The 21,271-nt window shown below is 38.3% G+C and overlaps 1 protein-coding gene across 2 annotated transcripts in view; it reads right to left on the reverse strand.

The window, feature by feature from the left end:
- Positions 1-21,271, reverse strand: part of SLIT2 (slit guidance ligand 2) — a 366,489-nt gene that overhangs the window by 13,596 nt on the left and 331,622 nt on the right. For both annotated transcript variants that reach the window (XM_046656964.1, XM_046656963.1), the window contains 4 exons: positions 14,619-14,712; positions 9,643-9,780; positions 9,297-9,537; positions 7,157-7,287 (listed from right to left, as the gene is read on the reverse strand). In XM_046656964.1, coding sequence (XP_046512920.1) covers positions 7,157-7,287; positions 9,297-9,537; positions 9,643-9,780; positions 14,619-14,712 — 604 coding nt within the window. The remainder of the gene's footprint in view (positions 1-7,156; positions 7,288-9,296; positions 9,538-9,642; positions 9,781-14,618; positions 14,713-21,271) is intronic.

A 21,271-nucleotide genomic window follows, 5' to 3' on the forward strand; every position in this document is an offset into this window, starting at 1 on the left:
TTGCTACAGAAAAAGAGTTTAAAAACTCAGGGCTTAAAAGGAGAGGGCTGTAAATTGTCTCTGATTTTCTTTACTTACGCAGGGCACACTAATGACATTTTTCTATTCTATCTCAACCATAAATCTTAAGGTATTTCAGTAGTTTAGTAAAGATAAGTAGTTCACTTTGCTTATGTGAGCACCTGCTTTTTGCCTTAAAAATTTAAAGAATCTGTACCTGTATTCAGAGCAACGGAATAGGAATGAGAAATCAGACAAATGCAACTGGTCATCTCATTTTGATATCTCGGGGCTAAATTCATCTGTGAAGTGGGGATGGTAATAAAAAATTTCCCTGCCAACCTCTGTAAGTCTAAAGGAATGGGAAGCCAAATGGGATTAAAGGTATTTACGTATATGTGTAAGAGTTTTCAGAAGAATGTTTTATAAAACAATTAGTTTATCAAGTAAAGTTATATAGCTTTTTTATTTTTAAACAATTCTTTTTTTTTTTTTTGAGGAAGATTAGCCCCGAGCTAACTTCTGCTGCCAATCCTCCTCTTTTTACTGAGGAAGAATGGCCCTGAGCTAATGTCCGTGCCCATCTTCCTATATTTTTTGTGGGACGCCTGCCACAGCATGGCTTGACAAACACTGCATAGGTCCACACCCGGGATCTGAACCTGCGAACCCCGGGCCACTGAAGTGGAACATATGAACTTAACTGCTGCACCACCAGGTATATTTTTATCAGTACTTTTGAAGCAAATTATCTAATTTAAGTAAAAATGCATTAAAATAGACAGGAGATTCTACATTTGGACATACTGTAAGAGTCACATGTAAGACAATAACATTTGCACTTGGGTATTTATTCTTCAGTATCTGGATATCCGAGCATGAAGAGAATCCATAGTCCAGCATTATCAATAACTGTGAGCCTACGCTGTGCCTATCACTATTCCAGGTACTCTACACCTGTTACTTCCAATTCTCCCAACCACATGTGAAAAAACAGATACACTTACAGTTACTCAGATGAGGAAATGGGAGCACAAAGAGGTGACGGAACTTGCTCTAGGCTATAAAGCTGGCAAATAGCGGTGCCTCCCCACTGGCTGAGTGTTCATCTTGGAGATGAGCAGACTATATAGATTCTGTCTACTGGCTGTCCCTCCAATGAGACTAAATTCTTTTTATTTTGACATAAGCCTGTAAGTTGCCTAACCCAGAGGCTGTGTAGCCAACCAAACCTGACAGTCGGCAGAGAAAGTCTCCTGAAGTTGTCCAGGTCCCATAAATGCCGAAACTGATTAATGCACGGTCCAGTCCTGTACCTTTGTAGGGTGTTCATCTGATTTCCTAATTTTTAAATAATAGGTGACTACGTTTGCAAAGAAGCTATATGATTTGGAAAATGACATTAATTTGAATCTAAAGAAAGAAGCATACAATTTTTATTAATAACTAAAAAAATAGTTTCTGCCTCTCTAGATGAAAAGAAAGTCACTTTGAAGGGCAATCAATTATCAGCCTACTTGAGGAAAAAAGGTGTTACTCCATCCCTGTCTGAGGGACTACTGACGAGCTTTAAGTTTAACTGTCATCATTCATTCATTCATGGCACCATTACTAAGTTCCTCTTTACGCTATTCTCTAAGCATTATGAAAATGACGCATGTGTGCGATATTCTACACTCATCCACGTGTTAGGCAGCTTACGTCATCTCTGTTGTTGCTGATTAGATCCCTTAGACAGCAGGGTGCAGGCAAGTGCTTAACAACTGGCTCTCTGAAGAAAGACAGTCTGGATTCATAGCATGTGCTGCTTACTGTGATGGAAATACTCCTAACATGGCTGGAAATACTCCCAACAAGGCTGACATCAAGCATGATGCCACGGAACTTGGATATGAGAAGAGACACACACCATCAGCTCTCAGAGCACAGCTCAAATATATTCCTTTTACACAAATGGTTCTCGGTTGGTGTCCCTGTACCTGAGCATCACCTGGGAACTTGTAGAAATGAGAATTTTGGGGCTCACCCCAGATCTGAATCACAAACTAGAGGTTAAACCCAGTAATCTGTACTTTTAACACATATTTCGGGTGATTCTGATGTATGCTATTAGAAAACAACTGTTGTATGTCTGGCCCTGGTAGCAGGATGCCTGTCTATAAGGAACCCTGATGTTCTGTCAGATGTAAGAAAGAAAATGAGAAAACCTACACACCACTTCAGTTCTACTGGAAAAGGAATAATTACTACAGCTTCGGTTTTCTTAAACACACTTAAGCTATGCTAACTACTCTCTCCAGACATAATTCCATGAAATAATTGTTCTCATTTCCATCTATTCCAGATACAAATTGACATCTGAAATCAAATGTTTTAAACCAAAATTATACAATAGAAATAGTAACAATGTATGATTATTTTTCCCTAATTTAACAGATTTCATTTTACTAAAATAAACAAAATCTGTTCCCATCAATCTTGAAAATTAACCAAGAAACTGAAAAGATGCACTTCATGAACAAAATTATCCCCCTATGCCATGCTCCGATAGCACATTAAATAATGCATGATTTGGAAAGCAAAGTTTTACCAAAGTAAACCTCATATAACATAAAATCATGCAATTAAACTGAACTTAAATTTTCTTCCCAAAGTTTGTAACAGGTAAGAATGTGTAAAACTACCCCTTGTAAAACATTAGTGTGCTGTACTTTTAAAGAAGTTATGTAAAGTAGAAACACACCAAGATTTGAAAACTTAATTCAACCAAACAAAATATTTACTAAGCAACTTATGGGAAAGCTGATGGCCACAGTGTTATTGATGGATTTTGCTATAATGATGGGGAAGTAGCACCTTTCACCAGAGTTCACATTCTAATAAGGCCTGAGTAAGGTCAGAGGCACTTAGATAAATGCCAGAAAATTAGTAGGAGCAGAATTCAGACTTGGAACAAATTTCAAGTTGAAGGTGAAGGAAAGAAAAAGGTCAAGAGTAACTCCACTACACTTATTATGTCCAAAAAGATAGGGATGCGTCTCAATGAAATTAGGAATGTGATAGGAACACAGCTTTGGGTGAAACAAAAAACTGAGTTTTGGACATTCTGAATTTGTGATCCTAATAGCTATCATCGTTTACTATTTGGTACACATTGTTTTAAATATCTTACACATATAAAATCATAAAATTCTTACCACAATCCCACAAAGACAGAGCTATGATTTATTATGCCCATTTACCACGTGAGGCCCAGAGAGCTTACGCAATTTGTCCAAGACACATAGTTAACAGATGGCAGAGCTGGGACTTGAATCAAGGAAGACTGTTTGGAGCACCTGCTCTTTTCTATTACGTCAATTTTATTTTTGAATGGTAATGACATTCAAATGATTCAAAAATCAAAATGAGATAAAATGGTATTCATACACAAGGTGTGCTCCCACCTCACTTGCTGCTCTCTATCCCTGGTATTTTCTTCATGAAAATACATGGAAATACAAATACATATATTCATTTACTCATCTCTCCCTTACTTTTTTTCCTTATTATTAATTTTTTTTGTGTGCAGGGAAAGATTCGCCCTAAGCTAACATCTGTTGCCAATCTTCCTCTTTTTTTTTTTCCCTCCTCAAAGCCCCAGTGCATATTTGCACATCCTAGTTGTAAGTCCTTCTAGTTCTTCTATGTGGGATGCCACCACAGCATGGCAACTGACAGACAGGTGGTGTGGTTCTGCAACCGGGGAAATGAACCCGGGATCCTGAAGTGGTAAGAGAAATGAATTTTAACCACTCAGCCATCACGGCTGCCTCACTTTTTTTTTGCTTTTGAACTGAGCAATATACTTTGGACATCTTTCAATATCATACATAGAGAACTTTCTCATTCCCTCTCTCTCTCTCCCTTCCTTTTCCTTTTTTTTTTTTTTTTTGGCAGGGGAAGATTTGCTGTATGCTAGCATCTGTTTCCAATTTTCCTCCTTTGTTCTTCCTTTCCCTCCTCCAAAGCCCCAGTACATAGTTGTGTATAGTTGTAAGTTCTTCTGGTTCTTCTATGTGAGCCACTGCCATGGCATTGCTACAGACAGACAAGCACTGTGGTTCTGAGCCTGGGAACCGAACCCTGGCCACCAAAGTGGAGCACGCCAAACTTTAACTGCTAGGCCATTAGGGCTGGCTCCCTTCCTTTTCCTTTTTAACCACACATTCCATTGTGTGGATGCACTGTAGTTTATTTAGATAGAAACTTGGGTTGTTTCCTAACTTTTGTTTTTTACAGCCAATGCCACAGTGAATTACTTTGTGCACACATCATTTCTATGTCTTCAGGTATATCTGTAGGATAAATGCCAAGAAGCAGGATAAATATTTTCAAATTGCCCTCCGTTGACCTTGTAACAAGCCATACTTCTAGTGTTAATGTATGAGGATTGAGGGTACACTTTCAACTCCTCTGCTACACTCCAGAAACAGATATCAGAAAGATTTTCCTATATTGCTAGACGAGAGATGAGAATGAAGACAATGTGAGTGAAGAGTGAGGACAGAGCTGAGTGTAGAATTAAATCTTCATAGTGACCTTATGAGGTAGGTGCTATATTATTATTTATGGATATGGATTCTGAGACCTGAAAGATTAACTACTTTGCGTGAGTTTATATACTAGTAATTAGCCAAGCCTAAATCTGAACACACACATAGCTACTATGATTATTACTTGTCAAACACTAGATTTTTGTAGCGTGTTGAAATAATGTTCTCAGTGGTCTCTATTTCACAAAAGCATTTTTTTCTATTCCAAACTGGAATACTAATACATTCATATATTAAATATATTCTTGTATACGTATATTGGATCCATATCAATCAATCAATGTATCTGTCATCTCTCTATCTGAATTCTAGCTAATTGTTACTTATTTTCTTTCACTTAAAAATAATGTAATAACTTTTCTTGATTGTTGTGCCATCAACTAACAACAAGAAATAAATGAAAGTTATGCTTTCCCTGGACCTCACGTTATATGTCTCCATTAGGTGATCTGCAAGCAGAAACATGAATTTCTGGTTCATAACAGAAAGTGTGCAATTTTATATTACTTTTTATAAATGTCACAGGGTATGTTCTATTGTTATTTAGGCAAAAATGGTAATGAACATAAATCCCAAATAAGCTCTTTATGGTAAATCCTCACTTGGATATAATCACTTGGATTTCTACAACTTATCTGGAAGTATTTTAAATATATTTTAGACGAATTCTAGCTTTAATAAGCCAACCTCAAGAATCTTTAGTATAGTTTCTGAGAATTCCATGATGTTTCATTGCATAAAATAAAAAAACCAAAAACAAAAATGGACCACAAAATCAATATTCTGAAATCTTTTTATGGGCTGAAACAAATTGAAGCTATATAATTTAAGGCCTAGCAATATCTAAAATGTTGGCACTAATTCATCATCATTTGGCGATGAAATAACTACTGTATTCCACTTGGAAACCAATAATTATGTGTTGTTGCCATGCTCTAAATAGTCCCAAGTGGGTTAGCTCACTACCATTCACGGCTATAATTAGCATTCACTTTTCCAGAACTGTCATGAAAGGTCAAATGAAATGTGAAGGCTTTTGAAGCACATTGATATATATATATATATATATATATATATGTATGCATATAAATAATATCAATAATATAGAGGCCAGTGTCTCCACTTTATGTCCCAATCTATGCCCATAAACTTGTTGCCAAGAGAGTTTGCCTACAGATGCATTTTGTTCACCACATATTGTGTTTTTTAAAAATGTGAATTGATATTTAATGAAGGGAAAACTCTATACTTAAAAAAGCCAGATTTCTGCCTTTCCTTGAAAAATCAAGAGTTCTGGCAAAACCTGGGCCCACATTTTCACATGGAGTTTCTCAGGGAGAACTGAGTAAATGTGGACTAGCCCTGTTTCAACACAGATTTGCTTTTAGTTCACTCCAGTCACAACCATTCCTATTATATCACCAATATGAAAGCTATTTGTAATAGAAGAATACTTCTCTGAAAAGTTCGGTCTTCTAAAGAGTAAAAGGATGAGAGCATATCCTTTTCTTGCAATTGGACTGCTTAGTTCATTTAAGATACCTGCCTGGAGAAACTGTATGATTTTGTGACCCTGCTCAAAATGGTGGCGGTTATTTCTACATGTGAAGAAATTAAGTGGGTAACTTATCTGCAGGATGGATAGAAAATTGGTGTTGAGACCCAACAGAGGAGCTCTGAAGGTCAGTCTTATGCAAAAAGCACACTTCTGGCAAAATGTATGCCCCAGGAGTACAATCCTTTTCACATCTCCAATATGTCATCAGTATCATTATATTATTAGATAACTTTCAAAATGAATGATAAGATGAACTATCACATATCGTATGCGTCCATTGGCTTATTACGTGTAAGCTCCCCAAAGGCAGAGGCTGTGTTCTTGAAAGCTTAGAAGAGTGTCTGGTTCACAGTAGGTGCTCAATAAACAAGTGTTGTGTGAATGGTAACTTTAAATTATTCACTGTGCTGGGAATCCTGCAGTGGTTTCTCTAGAGCTACTCCCCACCCATCTTCACCTTGCTCTGAGCCCTGGGAGGCTCTGGTGTGAGCTACATTACCAGGCTCAGTGGATTCCTTGTTTTCTGACATCTGACTTGGCCAAAGGGAAACATGGGCAGGAGATCATTGGGAGGAAGGAGAGTGGGGTCGGGATTTAAAACCCTGGTTCCCTCCCTAAGGGCTGACTGCATCCGTCCACCAAAGGTCACAGCTCCACTCAGGCAGTCCTCTCCACGATTCCTTTTCTGAGCATGGATTTCCATAACTGCTGCCTCCCCTCACCCTTTCAAGCAGATGGGTAGTAAGAGTGTCCCTTATTACTAGCCCCAGGTTACTGTACTATCCCTACCAATATTTGTAAACAGTCCCCTTATAAATCTCTCCCCAAATTATCCAACTTGAGCATGCCATCTGTTCCTGCCAGGCCTCTAACTAATTCACTTATCATAAAGCTCGCTGCAGCAAAATTATTCCCTCCCCTCTCTGTTACAAAATAATAGAGGAGAAACAGTTCTTCACTGAACAATTGTTTTCACCTTTACCAGTAACTGAGAGATCTTCACCTGTAAATGGCAGAAGCCGGGTGAGAGCCAGTGTCGTAGCTGGCACGAACACGTCCCCGGTAGAGCTCTACGGCAATATGGTCTTTGTCACCCTTATACAGAAGGATTCCACTGTCTTCATCTGTGGCAATCTAGTAGGAAGTAAGCTTGACATTAGTAGGACGTATGTTATCCAAACGTATTTCATCAAGAAGAAACTTGATCGCTTAGTGAAGAGTTTTTGCTATGGTTTATTTTTTCCTTATGGCTGTGAGAAAATAATAATCCATGCTGAAACAATTACTTGAAAGGTGACCTGTTCCTAAATTGCTTTGTTGCAAATAAATTCAGAAAGAACTTTAAAAAGAACAATAACAAATACACGAACACCTTCAGTGTGGTTAGAACTTTCTTTGCTGGAGATTTTTATTTACCTGCTCCTGTTACGGGCTGTATTTATGGCATATGTGAAATGTGACTTCATTGAGCAAGAATGTTTTTCATATTCCATATGAAAAAACAAATCATTTATAGCTATGGCATGAACAGGGGGAAATCTCTGTTTTTTATCCTGCTTTCCGGCCTTTCCCGGCTTTTGAGGACCAGTTCAGTAAAACTTAGGACTTAAGCCTGAACACCACGGGGTACTTCTCATGACAATCTGGTGTGGCCAATGCTGGGAGGTAGGGAGACAGGCTTTTTAAAGGAGGCCTGCCTGCCTTCCAGAGTCTCATTCCTCATGACTTCTAAAGAACCTCCTGCCTCAGGATCCCTCACTGGAGTGTCAGAGTAAACCAAGTAAGAAGGAGTGGGCTCTAGAGGAAATTGGCTAAAGTCATTTGAACTCAAAACATACTAAAATATTTTGCTACTCAGATAAAACAAACATGCAGCCCCAATTTGCCCCACGTAAAGCACCTTAAATTTATTACCCCTAATCTAGTCTAACTCCTTCCACAGGGGTCTGAACGCCTTGCTCAAAGGGACATCGTGACTAGGTGGAAAGACTTACAGTAGTCCCCCTTTATCCACCGTTTTACTTCCTGCTGTTTCAGTTACCTGTGGTCAACCTCGATCCACAAACATTGAATGAAAAATTCCAGAAATAAACAATTCATCAGATTTAAAGTGCTTGCTATTCTGAGTAGAGTGACAGAATCTTGCGCTGGCCTGCTCCATCTTGCACAGAATGTGAGCCATCCCTTTGTCCACTGTATCCAGGCTGCATGTGCTACCTGTCTGTTAGTTACGTAGTAGCTGTCTCGGTGACCAGATTGACTGTCGTGGTATTGCAGTGCTTGTGTTCAAGTCACCCTTATTTTACTAAATAATAGCTCCAAAGCGCAAGAGTAGTGGTGCTGGTAATTTGGATATGCAAAGAGAAGCCATAAAGTTCTCCCTCTAAGTGAAAAGGTGAAAGTTCTCAACTTAATGAGGAAAGCAAAAAAATCATACGCTGAGGTCGCTAAGATCTACAGTAACATCTTATCGTATATTATTATACTTGTTCTATTTTATTATTAGTTACTGTTAATCTCTTACTGTGTCTAACTCATAAATTAAACTTTATCATAGGTATGTGTGTAGAGGAAAAAACATAGTATATACAGGGTTTGGTGCTGTTCGTGGTTTCAGGTATCCACTGGGGGTCTTGTAAAGTAACCCCTGTGGATAAGGGAGGATATTGTCCAGTAAAATTTGAGTTTGTTAATTTCATGTCCGTTCTGAAAGGCTCTGGGTGAAGAGCTAAAGGCACTGAGTGAATATCTGCCAAGGTGTGTTCTGTCTCACCTGCGCTCTTCTCAGCTGCAGGTTTCCTAAGAAAAGCCTTCCTCCTGTGCAGAGCCTGAACTGCAGAGCCATAAACATAAATGAATCAAATGCCTTTACCCGAGCACAAAAAAAAAGGGATATATTCTGTTGCTGTGTGTTTTGTTTCATACAATCAAGTAGTCAATAAAAATACCGGGGTCCCATTTAGTTTTGGAAAATATAAATGTTGGAGAGAAGAATGACAAACTTTTCCCACAAGCAGCATTTTCTGTCTGTGCTGTGCTGTCTATTTAAGAAATAATATCATACAAACTACCACGGTTGTTTATGCTTTGAAGGTGAATTGGCTTAAGAAGAGATCAGCTCTTGCTGGTGGGGGAAATCTTACCTGCAGAGTGATGTTCGTTTGAGGCCGAACCTTGGCCGAAGGAATTTGAAGATAAGACTCTTTGTTTACAAAATTCACACTGACCAATTTTTCACACTTCTCTCCCTGGTAGCCAGGCAAACACTGGCATATTGGCTCATTTATCCTGATGATGCACTGAGCTCCATTCTGACAATCAAAATTATCACAGGGGCTGGTACGAGGGAGGACCATGGGTGGAGAAAATTCACAGAACAAGCCACTAAAGAGTAAAGAGAAAAAATACGCTAATTAGATTTTACTTAATTGCCAATGTGAATTGAGTTCTGTAAGCCCTAATTCTACAAATGTGTATTTCTACTTTTACCTGTATCCTTCAGGGCAGATGCACGTATAGCCGTTCACTGCATCAGTGCAGTGGGCTCCGTTTTTACACTTGTTATCTTGACAGTCGTCAAAATCAATGTCGCAGTGCTCGCCAATATATCCTGGTGTGCAGTCACATCTGTTTGAAAAAGCAGGTAAAAAGTTTCAAACCCAACTGAGCCAAAATAAGTAAAACAGTTGCATTCCATCTAGACAAAAATGGCACCTCCTTTAAAAAGCTGATTTAGAACAGGTTCATAGAGCCTAAAATTAATAGATACCTGGAAAATAGTGCTGATCTGCAAAGTAGTCCATGGTTTCTCACCGTGATCTATCAGAGGAATGGGGATTTTACCTCTCTGACGATAGTGAGAATCCACGATTCAAGTAAGAATAGAATAGTTGCACCAGGGTTCATCCCTTCCTCCTTCCTTTCCACTCTTCCTCCCTCCCTCTTGCCCCACTTTATTTGCCTACAGTGTCCTCTATTTTTGGCTCTAATTGATTTGAGCTGCTGAAATGACAAAAGTGCTTTGTTGTAAAATTTACTAAGAATATTAAGCATCTTTTTAAGAACAATTAACATTTTAATTTTCTAATAGAGACTGGATACATTGGAATAAAATATAACTTTATGAAAAGCAAATATTTTAACACTGAATGATTCCCTAATTCATCACGAATCCAGATAAGCATTGCACTGATGGTGAAGAACCAAGGATAATAATACAGCTGATGTTCTCTGAGTACTTTCTCTGTTCCCCGTTCTAACCACTTTGCATATACGGGTTCACTGAATCCTCTCCATAGCCCTGTGAGATCAGTGATACCATTACTCTACTCTATAGGTGAGGAAACTAAGGGACAAATGGGCTAAGTAGCTTACTTGAGGACATTCAACTTGTAAGTGTCACAGCCAGGAGCTGACCCCAGCAGTCTTCCAAGAGAGCCTGGACTTCTAACCACCGCACTATGCTGTTAGATAATTAATTCCTCAGGTCTCCCTTTAAAATCTGTCCTTCTCAGGGGCTGGCCCCGTGGCCGAGTGGTTAAGTTCGCGCGCTCCGCTGCAGGCGGCCCAGTGTTTCGTCGGTTCGAATCCTGGGCACGGACATGGCACTGCTCGTCAGACCACGCTGAGGCAGCGTCCCACATGCCACAACTAGAGGAACCCACAACGAAGAATACACAACTATGTACCGGGGGGCTTTGGGGAGAAAAAGGAAAAAATAAAATCTTTAAAAAAAAAAAAAAATAAAATAAAATCTGTCCTTCTCTAGTGCTGACTGCTAGAATCTTTACTATGTCACCAAGGACCCAGGACTTTAGAGCTGCCTAAGGAAAGCCATAGAGCATGTGCAGTGGTTTTCAAACTATACTTTGTGGAGCTATGGGGGACCATGGAACCCCTAAAGATATGGCTGTGGAGGGGGAGGGGGCTTCTGGAAGCTTCCCTCTGCTCTCCCCTCTCCCCCAACAGTCTCTTATTGTCACTTATTAGTTTTACACATTGGGCTTCCATGAGCGTTTCTGTTTTGGGTTTAAAAAAGGGTTCACTGACTTTAAAAAACAAATAAACCAGGAAACTTTGTTCTACCCCTACAGAATTTGGACTGTGCAGTGAGACAGAACTGCATTTGTATCCTGGAGTCATCCTTTAAGTGTATGTAATCTTCACTGAGTAATTTAATCTCTGTAAATGTTCATTTCTTCATCTGTAACATGTACACAATAATTCCCATCTCACAGGTTTGTTAAAAGATTAAATAAAACACTATCTGTAAAACAATTAGTATAGTGTTTGATATCTAAAGTATGATCAATAAACGGTAGGCTTTTAAAAATAATTCTATGTAAGTCTTTATAATTCTATAAAAGTCTTTATGGTTTAGTCTATACTAATTATCCACTTTTCTATTTCCAAGCCATTAAGATTTAAGTGAATGAGGATAATTAAAAACACCCAAGTGAATGTGGACATTACCGAATGCCAAGGGTTTTGTCTGAAAATGCAAAATCAGGATTTAAGAGTTAGTGGAGAGCTGATGAATTAAAATAAATGGGAGTATATATACCCTCTCAGGGTAACACACAGACTTTCAGCTCTGCATGTATGAATTTAGAAATAAATTGAACTCACTGCATAAACACGATTGCTCTAGAGCCAGTGGTTTTAATGCTAAATCATAACAAAGCAAAGCAAACAGCAAGTCTGAAGTTAAATGGATCCTAAGTGGCCACAGACATTCTCAACTGGATGGACAGGACCTGAGAAAAGAGCTTCCATCAGTGTTAATGTGAGCAGAGCCGCTGAAGTGCCATGCATTAAAAGAGAGAAGAAACTCTTTGAAACACTCTGAATTATTTATCTGAGAAAAGAAATCAAAGTAAAAGATAAGAGAACCACACATTCACCACAGTGACTGTCTAAGAGCTATTTTATATTCTCTTCTCTACAAATACCATTTTTCAAGCCCATTAGAACTTGAAGTCATTTATGACCAACATTTTTGTCTTTCTTTTGCTCCTCAGACTGGGTTTCAAAACAGGAAGAAAACATTTAATTAAGAATTCCTTAAGCTTTGTATTAGCAATAAAACCTATCACATTTCCTCAACTCTATTATCTGACAAGGAGAGAGGAAGAAAGCAAAGAATATAAAATACACTGTTTAGAAGCCCAGAAGTTGACTAAGTAAGATGCAGGCTTGAAAATACTGCTTATGGCATATCATGGTCTAAAAATATCTCAAAGCAATTTAGGAGATTTACGAGGTGTATAATAAAGCAGGGAAAATAACACCAGCTCTGTTAGCTTAGTCATAAGGAAATGAAGTTGAAATAACAGTACAACTTGTCCAAACATTTGTCAGTAGAGATTCTTTAGCAACTTCACATAGTTTTGGTTTTTAAGTCCCTTTTCTTTTTGCAACTCTCCCACAATGTGCAATTGTTTATAAAATGGGAGCAACAGCATAAACTATGACTTAACCTATTTTCTGCTGAATTACATACAGCTGTAAAACAAGCTCCCAAACTACTGCTGAAAACCATGGGTTCCCAAATCAGCTAACCCATGCTCCAGCAAGATGTACTTTTAAGAGTGTGCAATCTAATTGATAGTAACAGAAGATATTGAATTAAGGATTAGTCTTTTTGAAGAAGAATTCCCTTATTTTTTAATGGTTTCCATTAAGTCTTACTAATACTTTTATAATTACAAAGCACAAAACCCTGTGAAACCTGCATAGCAGATGAGCAGTTCTGGAAAACCACTGGATTTACTGACTAATTTCTCTGAGAAATGATAATAGTTGCTATGGAAGTGATGCACTTGCAATTTGCCAAATTCCATTGTGGGCAGATCAAAGACATCAGGAGTTGAAATAATTTATGTACAGTATTAGGATGAACAAAATGCAACGCAGAATTTTGTATAAAAGAAAGATTTCAATAAGAGTTTTGTTTTTTGCGTAGGGATGTAAATGAAAATGTAATGAAAAATAGAATCCAAAGCATTCTTTTCTTTTTCAATAAGGCATCAAAGGGAAGCAGCAGGTGCTATAACTTTGTATATTCTAAATTGATGAATTTTAAACCCAAATGAAACAAAAGAACATTCTCTAAATAAGACTTGAGAATAAGTGCTTTGTTCAGATTGATCTTTGAAAGGCAACGACAGTCTGGTGATACTGACCCCAGCTCCCACTCAACTTAGAATGTCTGATGATCTGTTGACAAGTATCAATATGTCAGAGTCCCAGTTCAAATCCCATCTCCCCTTATGAAACCATTCCTGACCTGAGTAATTTTTAATTCTCTGAATCCTATGGCAAGTAAGTCTGAGTCATTCCAACAAAAAGATAGAGTATGTGAAAGTGAATAGGTATAAAGCACTACAAAACCAGAGATGGTATTATCACCATGTGCCCTGGCCCATGGAGGTGCTCAATAAATATTAGGTGAAGGAAGAAATAATGCTATTTGCTAATTGGCTGATGTAAACACAGCTCAACTCCTGAACCCAACTGAGATTCCTGAGAATCCAGCTTACTTTCTATAACAAACCAACTATAATATTAACAAACTATAAAACAACTTAGTGGTAACCTGTAATAGAAAAGCCAAAAATAAAACCCAGCTCCAGTTTTGCCAATGAATAACACTGAGATCCTGGACAGCCACCCAACCACTCTGGATCATGGTTACCTCAGGTTTAAAATGAAGAATTTGGGACAAATGAACTCTAAACCACTGCCAGCTCTAAGAAGAGAGGTTGCTGTTGATAGACCCTTAAAACGTTTCAGATTTGCGGCAGAGGCATCATTTAATTTGATGCCAAACATCTTTCAGGAAGACAGCTGAGGAGGAAAAAGAAGTGACTGTGAAGTTTGAGATTAACTCAACAAGCCCACTGTAAAGTGACTGTGTGCTTTATCATCCCACACGAGACAAATTTAAGGTGAAAGGGGCACGACTAATAATTATACTGAGACAACAGGCATAAACTGGGACTGTCGCGGGGCAACCTGGGACATACGGCCACTCAGTCTTCCTCACCTTGGACAGTTAAAGTATTATTGCAGACCAAAAAATTTTCAGATACATTAAGTTAAACTCTCTATTTCATCACAGACTTACATTCAGATAACAAAGCACCTAGTAGATACGACAAATTTATTTAGCCTTTAAATAAATTTAAGCAAACACAGCCAAAGGTAACTTTATTTCATACATGACTTCCCAGGAAGAGTCATGGAACAAAAGGAAACACTCTCTTTTATTTAGTTCAGTGTACTAAAAAAAGTCCATGCTGTGTAAGAACGTTTATAAAAATGCCCTTGACACTAGACAGAATGTCCCTTTAATCCTGAGCAAAGGTGTGAAGCCAGGTCCTGAAAGGAAGGAGGAGAAGAGGTGTTCCCAAAAGAATAGCCCCCTCCCCTGACTTGGAGCCCCAAGGCAGCCTCTGACTTACTTGAATCCCTTTGGGGTCAGGATGCACTTGGAGTCGTGCTGGCAGGGGTTCAGGTCTTGGGCACAGAAGTCCAGCTTCTCCTCACACAACTCACCTGTTAACACAGCAAACAGTGTTAGTCCACAGAGAAGGATTAACAGGCTTCCCGCCAGCAGGCCGTGTCACGGGCCTCAGAGACAAGCGCAGCTCATGAGAGGGAAAACAATCACAAGACATGCAAGCAGAAGATCCAAAATGCTGGTTTTGCTGCTAAACAGTCTTATGATTTGGGACAACACAACTATTCTGATCTGTGACTAATACGAGCCCCTTTAGAATATACTATTGGAATTAGGAGAAGGAAATCGGAATGGTTTTCATTTCTATTTATTTATTTTATTTTGGACTTTTTTTTGAGGTATAGCATATATCCAAAGGATAAACGAATAGCTAATGAATATTCATAAGCTGAACCCAGTCACATAACTGGCATCTACATCCAGAAACACCATTTACGAGCATCCCAGAAGCCTGATCACAGGGTAACTAACCGCTATCCTGACGGGACCATAGATTAGTTGTGCCTGCTTTCCAGTTAGACATAAACAGAATCATTCGGGATGTATCCCTTTATGTCTGGCTTATTCTGCTGTTTTATATTTGAAAAAATAATCCTCAAATCTTCCTAGTCTCCAGTGTCTTATAAGTCTAGAAGAAAAAGGCTTTGTTTCCCTCTTATGAATTATGAAAACAGCTCAACAGAATATTCCTTAGCTACATCCACCAGATAGAAAGAAAAAAGCTAAAGAAGAATCAATCTAGATAAAGAACATATGCTTTTTTCTGAGTATCAGCTAGCTCATAAAAAATAATTTTTATCAATAAACGAGAGCTAAGGGCATAACCATGCAGATTCTAGAAAGTCTATGTCAAACTGCATGTCTGACTATTTCTTAGAAAATCTCTTCAGATACAAATAACATGGTTATATTTCATTTTCAGATATATTAAGCCAAATATGATTTTTAGTGAGAAAAATTTCCCAATCATTGTGTGAGATATTAAGGTGACTAGAAAGATGTAAAAGAAAAGAGTTCTTCTCTCCTTTTCTACTTTGCCTTTAAATTACTTTTTAATTATTTTATATGCAGTAAATGAATGAAGTGACATATCTATAGGTTGCTGTTCATTTCCAAGAAACTATTAGAACTTTTATTTTTCCAAAGTGTGTGGATTTAAACAGCATTGGTTAAAAAATCAGGAATTTGTAGTATATCCCTTTGTTACAAGACTGTCCTTTTAAGGTAATACTTTGCTAATTGGTAGAAATAGTTGTTTAACAACTAAATGCAGCATATTATTTACACTTCAAGCATCTTTTTCCACGATGGAAATATATAAACGTACTCATCTAGGCATTACATTAATTTGGTGTGTAGTAAGTTAGGTTTTTTCCTGTCTCTTAAAGTAAGTAATTGCATTGAAAGTTTCATATACTTCTTCTATAAGGTTTTCTGTGTCTCTAAATCCGTGATACAAAAGTTTTTAACAACATATACATGATGAGATATTTATAAACAGGGTTTATTTACACAGCTTTCCACTTTCAATTAGTATTACTTTAAGTAACATACCTTGATGGAATTTATTCATTATAATCTATCAGCCTATCATGATGAAATCACTTTCAGTCTTTTAATCAGCTCTATCTGGTTGGCTAGAGACTGTTTACAGCAGTCTATATCCAAGGCAGTTTGTAAAAATTAAAAATAGAGAGGGAGCATTTGAAATAGATAATAAATGTCATTCTATGTATTTTTCACTTTATGCCCAACTAAGAAATTGTTTTAAAAATGATAAGAAAGGGGAAAATGTTTTAGTTCTTATTCACTTTGATACAATTCCATCTAACCGAATCCAATCCAATTGTCTAAACCGTAGTTCATAAGAATTTACTACAGTCATGGTCTGCATAATGATGTTTCTGTTGATGGACTGCATGTATGATGGCGGCACCATAAGATTAGTACCATATAGCCTGGATGTGTAGTAGGCTATACCATCTAGGTTTGTGTAAGTACACTCTATGATGTTTGCACAATGACGAAATCACCTAATGATGCATTTCTCAGAACTTGTCCTTGTTGTAAGTGACACACGACTATATATGACACTGTGCTAGATGCTGAGGTTAAAAGGATGAATGTAATGGACTCTGCCCTCAGTCAGCTCCCAAGCTACCAGTAGAGAAAGTCCGAGCTGAAGACAGAACATAGAGAGAATTTCATCTCTGACAGAAGAAAATAGAGCTGACCCTTTATTCTCCACCAGGTATTTCTCCATAAACTTGCCGTAGAAAGGAGTGAGAGAGGAGATGGTTCTAAGAAACTGTTGGCTAAACAGACTGCCAAATCTGCAATCAACAGCTTTAAGACTAGGCATGCCAATCTGAACGTGAAAAGCTAGATCAATGTCAAATATTCCGCATCTTATGAGGAATCTGTCTTATAAAAATAGCATAGCAGCAATATTAATGATTGCTAAAGTTGCGTAGGATACCTCTTTGTGACCATTACATAGCTACACATCTGACTCTGGTGAGACTGGTTGATTACTTCAAAAAGGATTTGTCTCCCTTTAAGTATCACCAAACATTACAATATCAATGAATGTTACAAAAGCATTCTCTGCATCCCATTACTGCCTAACTCACTTTTAAAGCCCATCTTCCACCCTATACTTGTCACCTGCTTCTGTTCACTATTTTAATCTCAACTCCACACCTGGGCTACTGATATTTCCTTTAGCTTTAATAACATTAGTAATTTCTGTTGTCAATTTTCTCATCCATGATATGTCCCCTTCTCTAAGAAATCTTCCTGGATCTTTTCAACCATTTTTAGTTTACCTACAAGTTTTATATGTCATGTTTGCTTGTACCTATCTTATGGCACTTATATTATACATATTTATTGACTTGATGAACATTTATATAGTGCTTACTACCGTGTATCAAGACAGTTTTAAACATTGTGCAAATATGCACTTAATGTTCATGACAACCTATAAAGTAAGGTTGTAGGGTTGCACTGTCTTAGAAGCATTGGGCATTAGTAGTGTTTATCTCATTCCCTTTGTTTGATTGTAAGATCACTGAGAACAAACACTTGGCATATTTATCTTTATATCCTTCTAAAGTATAAGGTTGTGACTTACTAAAATAATAGTTATTGAAAGAAAGAATCATGCTTTTTAAGGCAGGAATTCCATGTTGTTGACCTATATTCAACTTGGATTTGATTTCATGCTGTTGACATTTTTCTGTTTAGTTTTTACTTAATAATTAGTCACTCATCATTAATAATAACATAGCTTATGCTCTTCCCTTTAAACATTACTTAAAAATTTCCCTTTCTGAATTTTAAAATAAATGTTTTCATTGGACTATTTCTTTAACTTGTTCTAATTGTATTAGATTCTGCTGTATTTGAAAGAAGGGAGCTTTTAAAATACAAGTAGTTTCCCACAGTAGGCAGACTTTGGAGCTTAATATGGGAAATGTAGCAAGCCCCATAGACAAATGCAGGATTTCACATCTTCTTCTCAACCAGTAAAGGAAAACTGGATATCTGCAAGCTGCACTGGCTTTCCAGGAAGAAAGGAAATAAAATGCACTAACAGTAGTGCACTCATATGCTTTTAGTTACTATGGAAAAACTTTCTCCAAATCTCACAGTATTGAGAGGACATTATGCAACTTTTCCTTGGTTTTTATTTTCGGCATACGTGTAGTCAGAACCAGTACCGAGTCAGTAAAAAAAATCAAGTAAAAATGACGGAAAAAAAGGTGAGTGAATTTGCTTTTCTGAAGGTCCAGGGCCTGAGATAATATCATCAATGGTTGCTTCCCTTCCTGAGATGATAAAAATGTGGGGTGACAGAAAGGACAGATAGAAATGTTCTTTATTCTACTACACATACTGCTGTAATCTGTTATCCTACGAGCAGGTCTTCATGAGTTTAACTTGGCATCAGGAAAGATAAGTCAGCCTGCCAGAGTGGTTAAGGGCAATGTAGTTGAACACAGGTTAAATTTCAGTGCCCATGAACCTATTATGAGACAGGGGTCTAGACACACCTTGATTCCGTAATTTGGCTCCAACCGACGCCACTAAATCCCAGGAAATCCTATTTATTTGCTTTCAGCTCTAGACCCTTAGATGTCCCCACTGACAAAGCAACAGCATGGAACACAACGATGTCTGCCATTTGTGATTTCACTTTTGATCTGATGAGCAAATTAATTTTCCTCATGCTTCCAGTGTTCAGCCTTCTTGTTGATGAGAAGTTAAAGGGGTGTATGCGTGTGTATGTAATATGTATTGGTTGCCTGTGTTTTGGAGAAGAAGCAGAGCATGTCAACCAGGGAGCCTACTGTTACCTCTTCAGGATAACAGGGGTTAGGGACTGATCCACTATAACTTGTGAAGAAAATCACCGCATGTCCTACACACATGTGTTGTTTTTTAAGAAAGCGATGATATCTAGTTTGTGGATCGCCTCTTCCTCATTGTGTCTGTCAGGTTAAGCGTGACATAGAGTGGGATTGCAAATGGACAAGCTCTGCAGTTACACTAGGATGACCTTGGAGGGAGCAAGGCAAGAGCGATGCCAACTTCCCTAAAAGGGTTTGATTCCTCAAGGCCTGCTCTTGAGGAGAAGATAGAATTCATTACTCACTGAACATCTGCAAACATGGCTTTTCTGAAGAATTTTGATGTAGTGGTAATGTGACCATATATCCTGGTTTGCTTAGGACAGTCCTGGTTTACACTTGTTGTCCCAAGGTAATTATCAATAGTGTCCCCATGCACCCATACAGATGATTTGGGTGGTAAACATTATGGGCACGTTGTAGGTGGAGCAGTAAAAGTTGGATCGTCAGAGTTAATGCTCTGTTTGGAGTGAAGAGTGAACCAGCATAAAGAGATCCTAGGGAGAAACTATTCTTATTGGGTGAGATGACATGTGGGCTGCTGAGTTATTGCTTGGAATGGCCTTCTGCAGCTTATTCAGTATAAAACAGTGGACTGCTTGCAGAGAAGTGAACTATTTTATTGTTCTGGGCCCCAATTTTTCATTGGTAAAATGAGGCTCTGGAATTGGAATTGAAGTTGTGCAAGGTCAACTGTGGCTCTAAAAAGTCTTTAAAAAAAAAAGGAAAATGATTCTAAAGAGATGGATAATGCAGAGAGCAAGTCAGCAGAGGGAGCATCACACTTAGCTGTATAAAACAACATGACTGCGTTCAGTGGTAAAAAGAAAGTGTCAGCACGTGCCCAGAGCCCCCAAGGTACCAATATCGTGAATATTCTTGCACTGAGGCAGAAACCTCAATGCACGTTGATGGTTCTTATGGGAAACAGCACTTGGAGTTGCCCTTGTACTCCTGCTTCATTTTAGATCCATGAACCTAATTGATTTTAATGTTCCTTCCTTCTTAAACACAAGGGGGCCTTCCTTTTATCTTCATTTGTACTTCTTGTATCTTAAGTTATCTTTTTGTTTACATTTCTTATTACCACACTTACTGAGATAGTTTTAGAACTATTCTACAAACTTCTTCCATGATACCTATTGGGTGATCTGCCTATGGCTTTTTCTAATGGTTCTGATAGCAAATCATATTTTTAACATCACCATGTATTTTGAGTGTCAAATATGTATGAGAACCTCTGTTAATGCTAGGAGTATAATGGTGAACAACAACAAGAAAAAAATAATGCCCCTTTTCTCATGGAGCTTAGGTTTGAGAGGAGGAGGAGAAAGATATTAATCCAAACCTTTCAGAAGTAACTATAAAATTGCCTGTATGATGAATGCTAAGCAGAAAAATGTCATGGTGCTCTAGAAGGGGGACTGACTGTAAGAGCAGCTCTTCCGAAGAAGTGAGACTTGGATGTGAGGGTGAAGAGGGAATGATGAGCACTGGCAGAGGCTCTGTGCAGTAGGTGGCAGGAGAATATGAGCTCTGAGTGATTGGGAGTGAGCCTGGGAAAGCATGGTGCCAGATGAGGCTACAGAGGTTGGCAGGGGCCACGTGGTAGAAGGTCTTTACTCAACGAGCAATGGGCTGCCATGGAAGAGTTTTAAGTTGGAGGTTGGCCAGATGACATCTGGGCTTTGAAAAAAACATTCTGGCCCCAGTGGAGGATGGACTGCAGAGGGGCAGATACAAATGGACATGAGAGATGACTTAGCTAGCACTCAAGTGGTGGTAGAGGAGATATGGATGGCCAGGAGAGCTGTTTAGGAAGCAAAACAGATGGGAATTTGTGAAGGATTGGACGAGGGTAGGGGGATAGAGGGGGAGTTGTCTGGGACTTCTAGGCTTCTGGTATGTGTTTTTGGAACTGCCTTTCAGTGACATGGGGAACAACGAAAAGATCAGGTTTTCTGGGGGCAAAGATCAAGAATTTTAAATACAGCGATGTGGTGTTTGAGTTTAATTGTGTCCCTCTCTCCCTCCAAAAAAGATATGTTGGAGTCTTTCAGTATCTCATATCTCAGAATGTGACCTTATTTGTAGATAGGGTCTTTACAGAGGTAATAAGGTCAATATGAGGTCATTAGAGTGGGCCCTAATCCAATACAGCTGATGTTCTTATAAGAAA

Source organism: Equus quagga, chromosome 3 (assembly GCF_021613505.1).
Source record: "Equus quagga isolate Etosha38 chromosome 3, UCLA_HA_Equagga_1.0, whole genome shotgun sequence".
Lineage (NCBI taxonomy): Eukaryota > Metazoa > Chordata > Mammalia > Perissodactyla > Equidae > Equus > Equus quagga.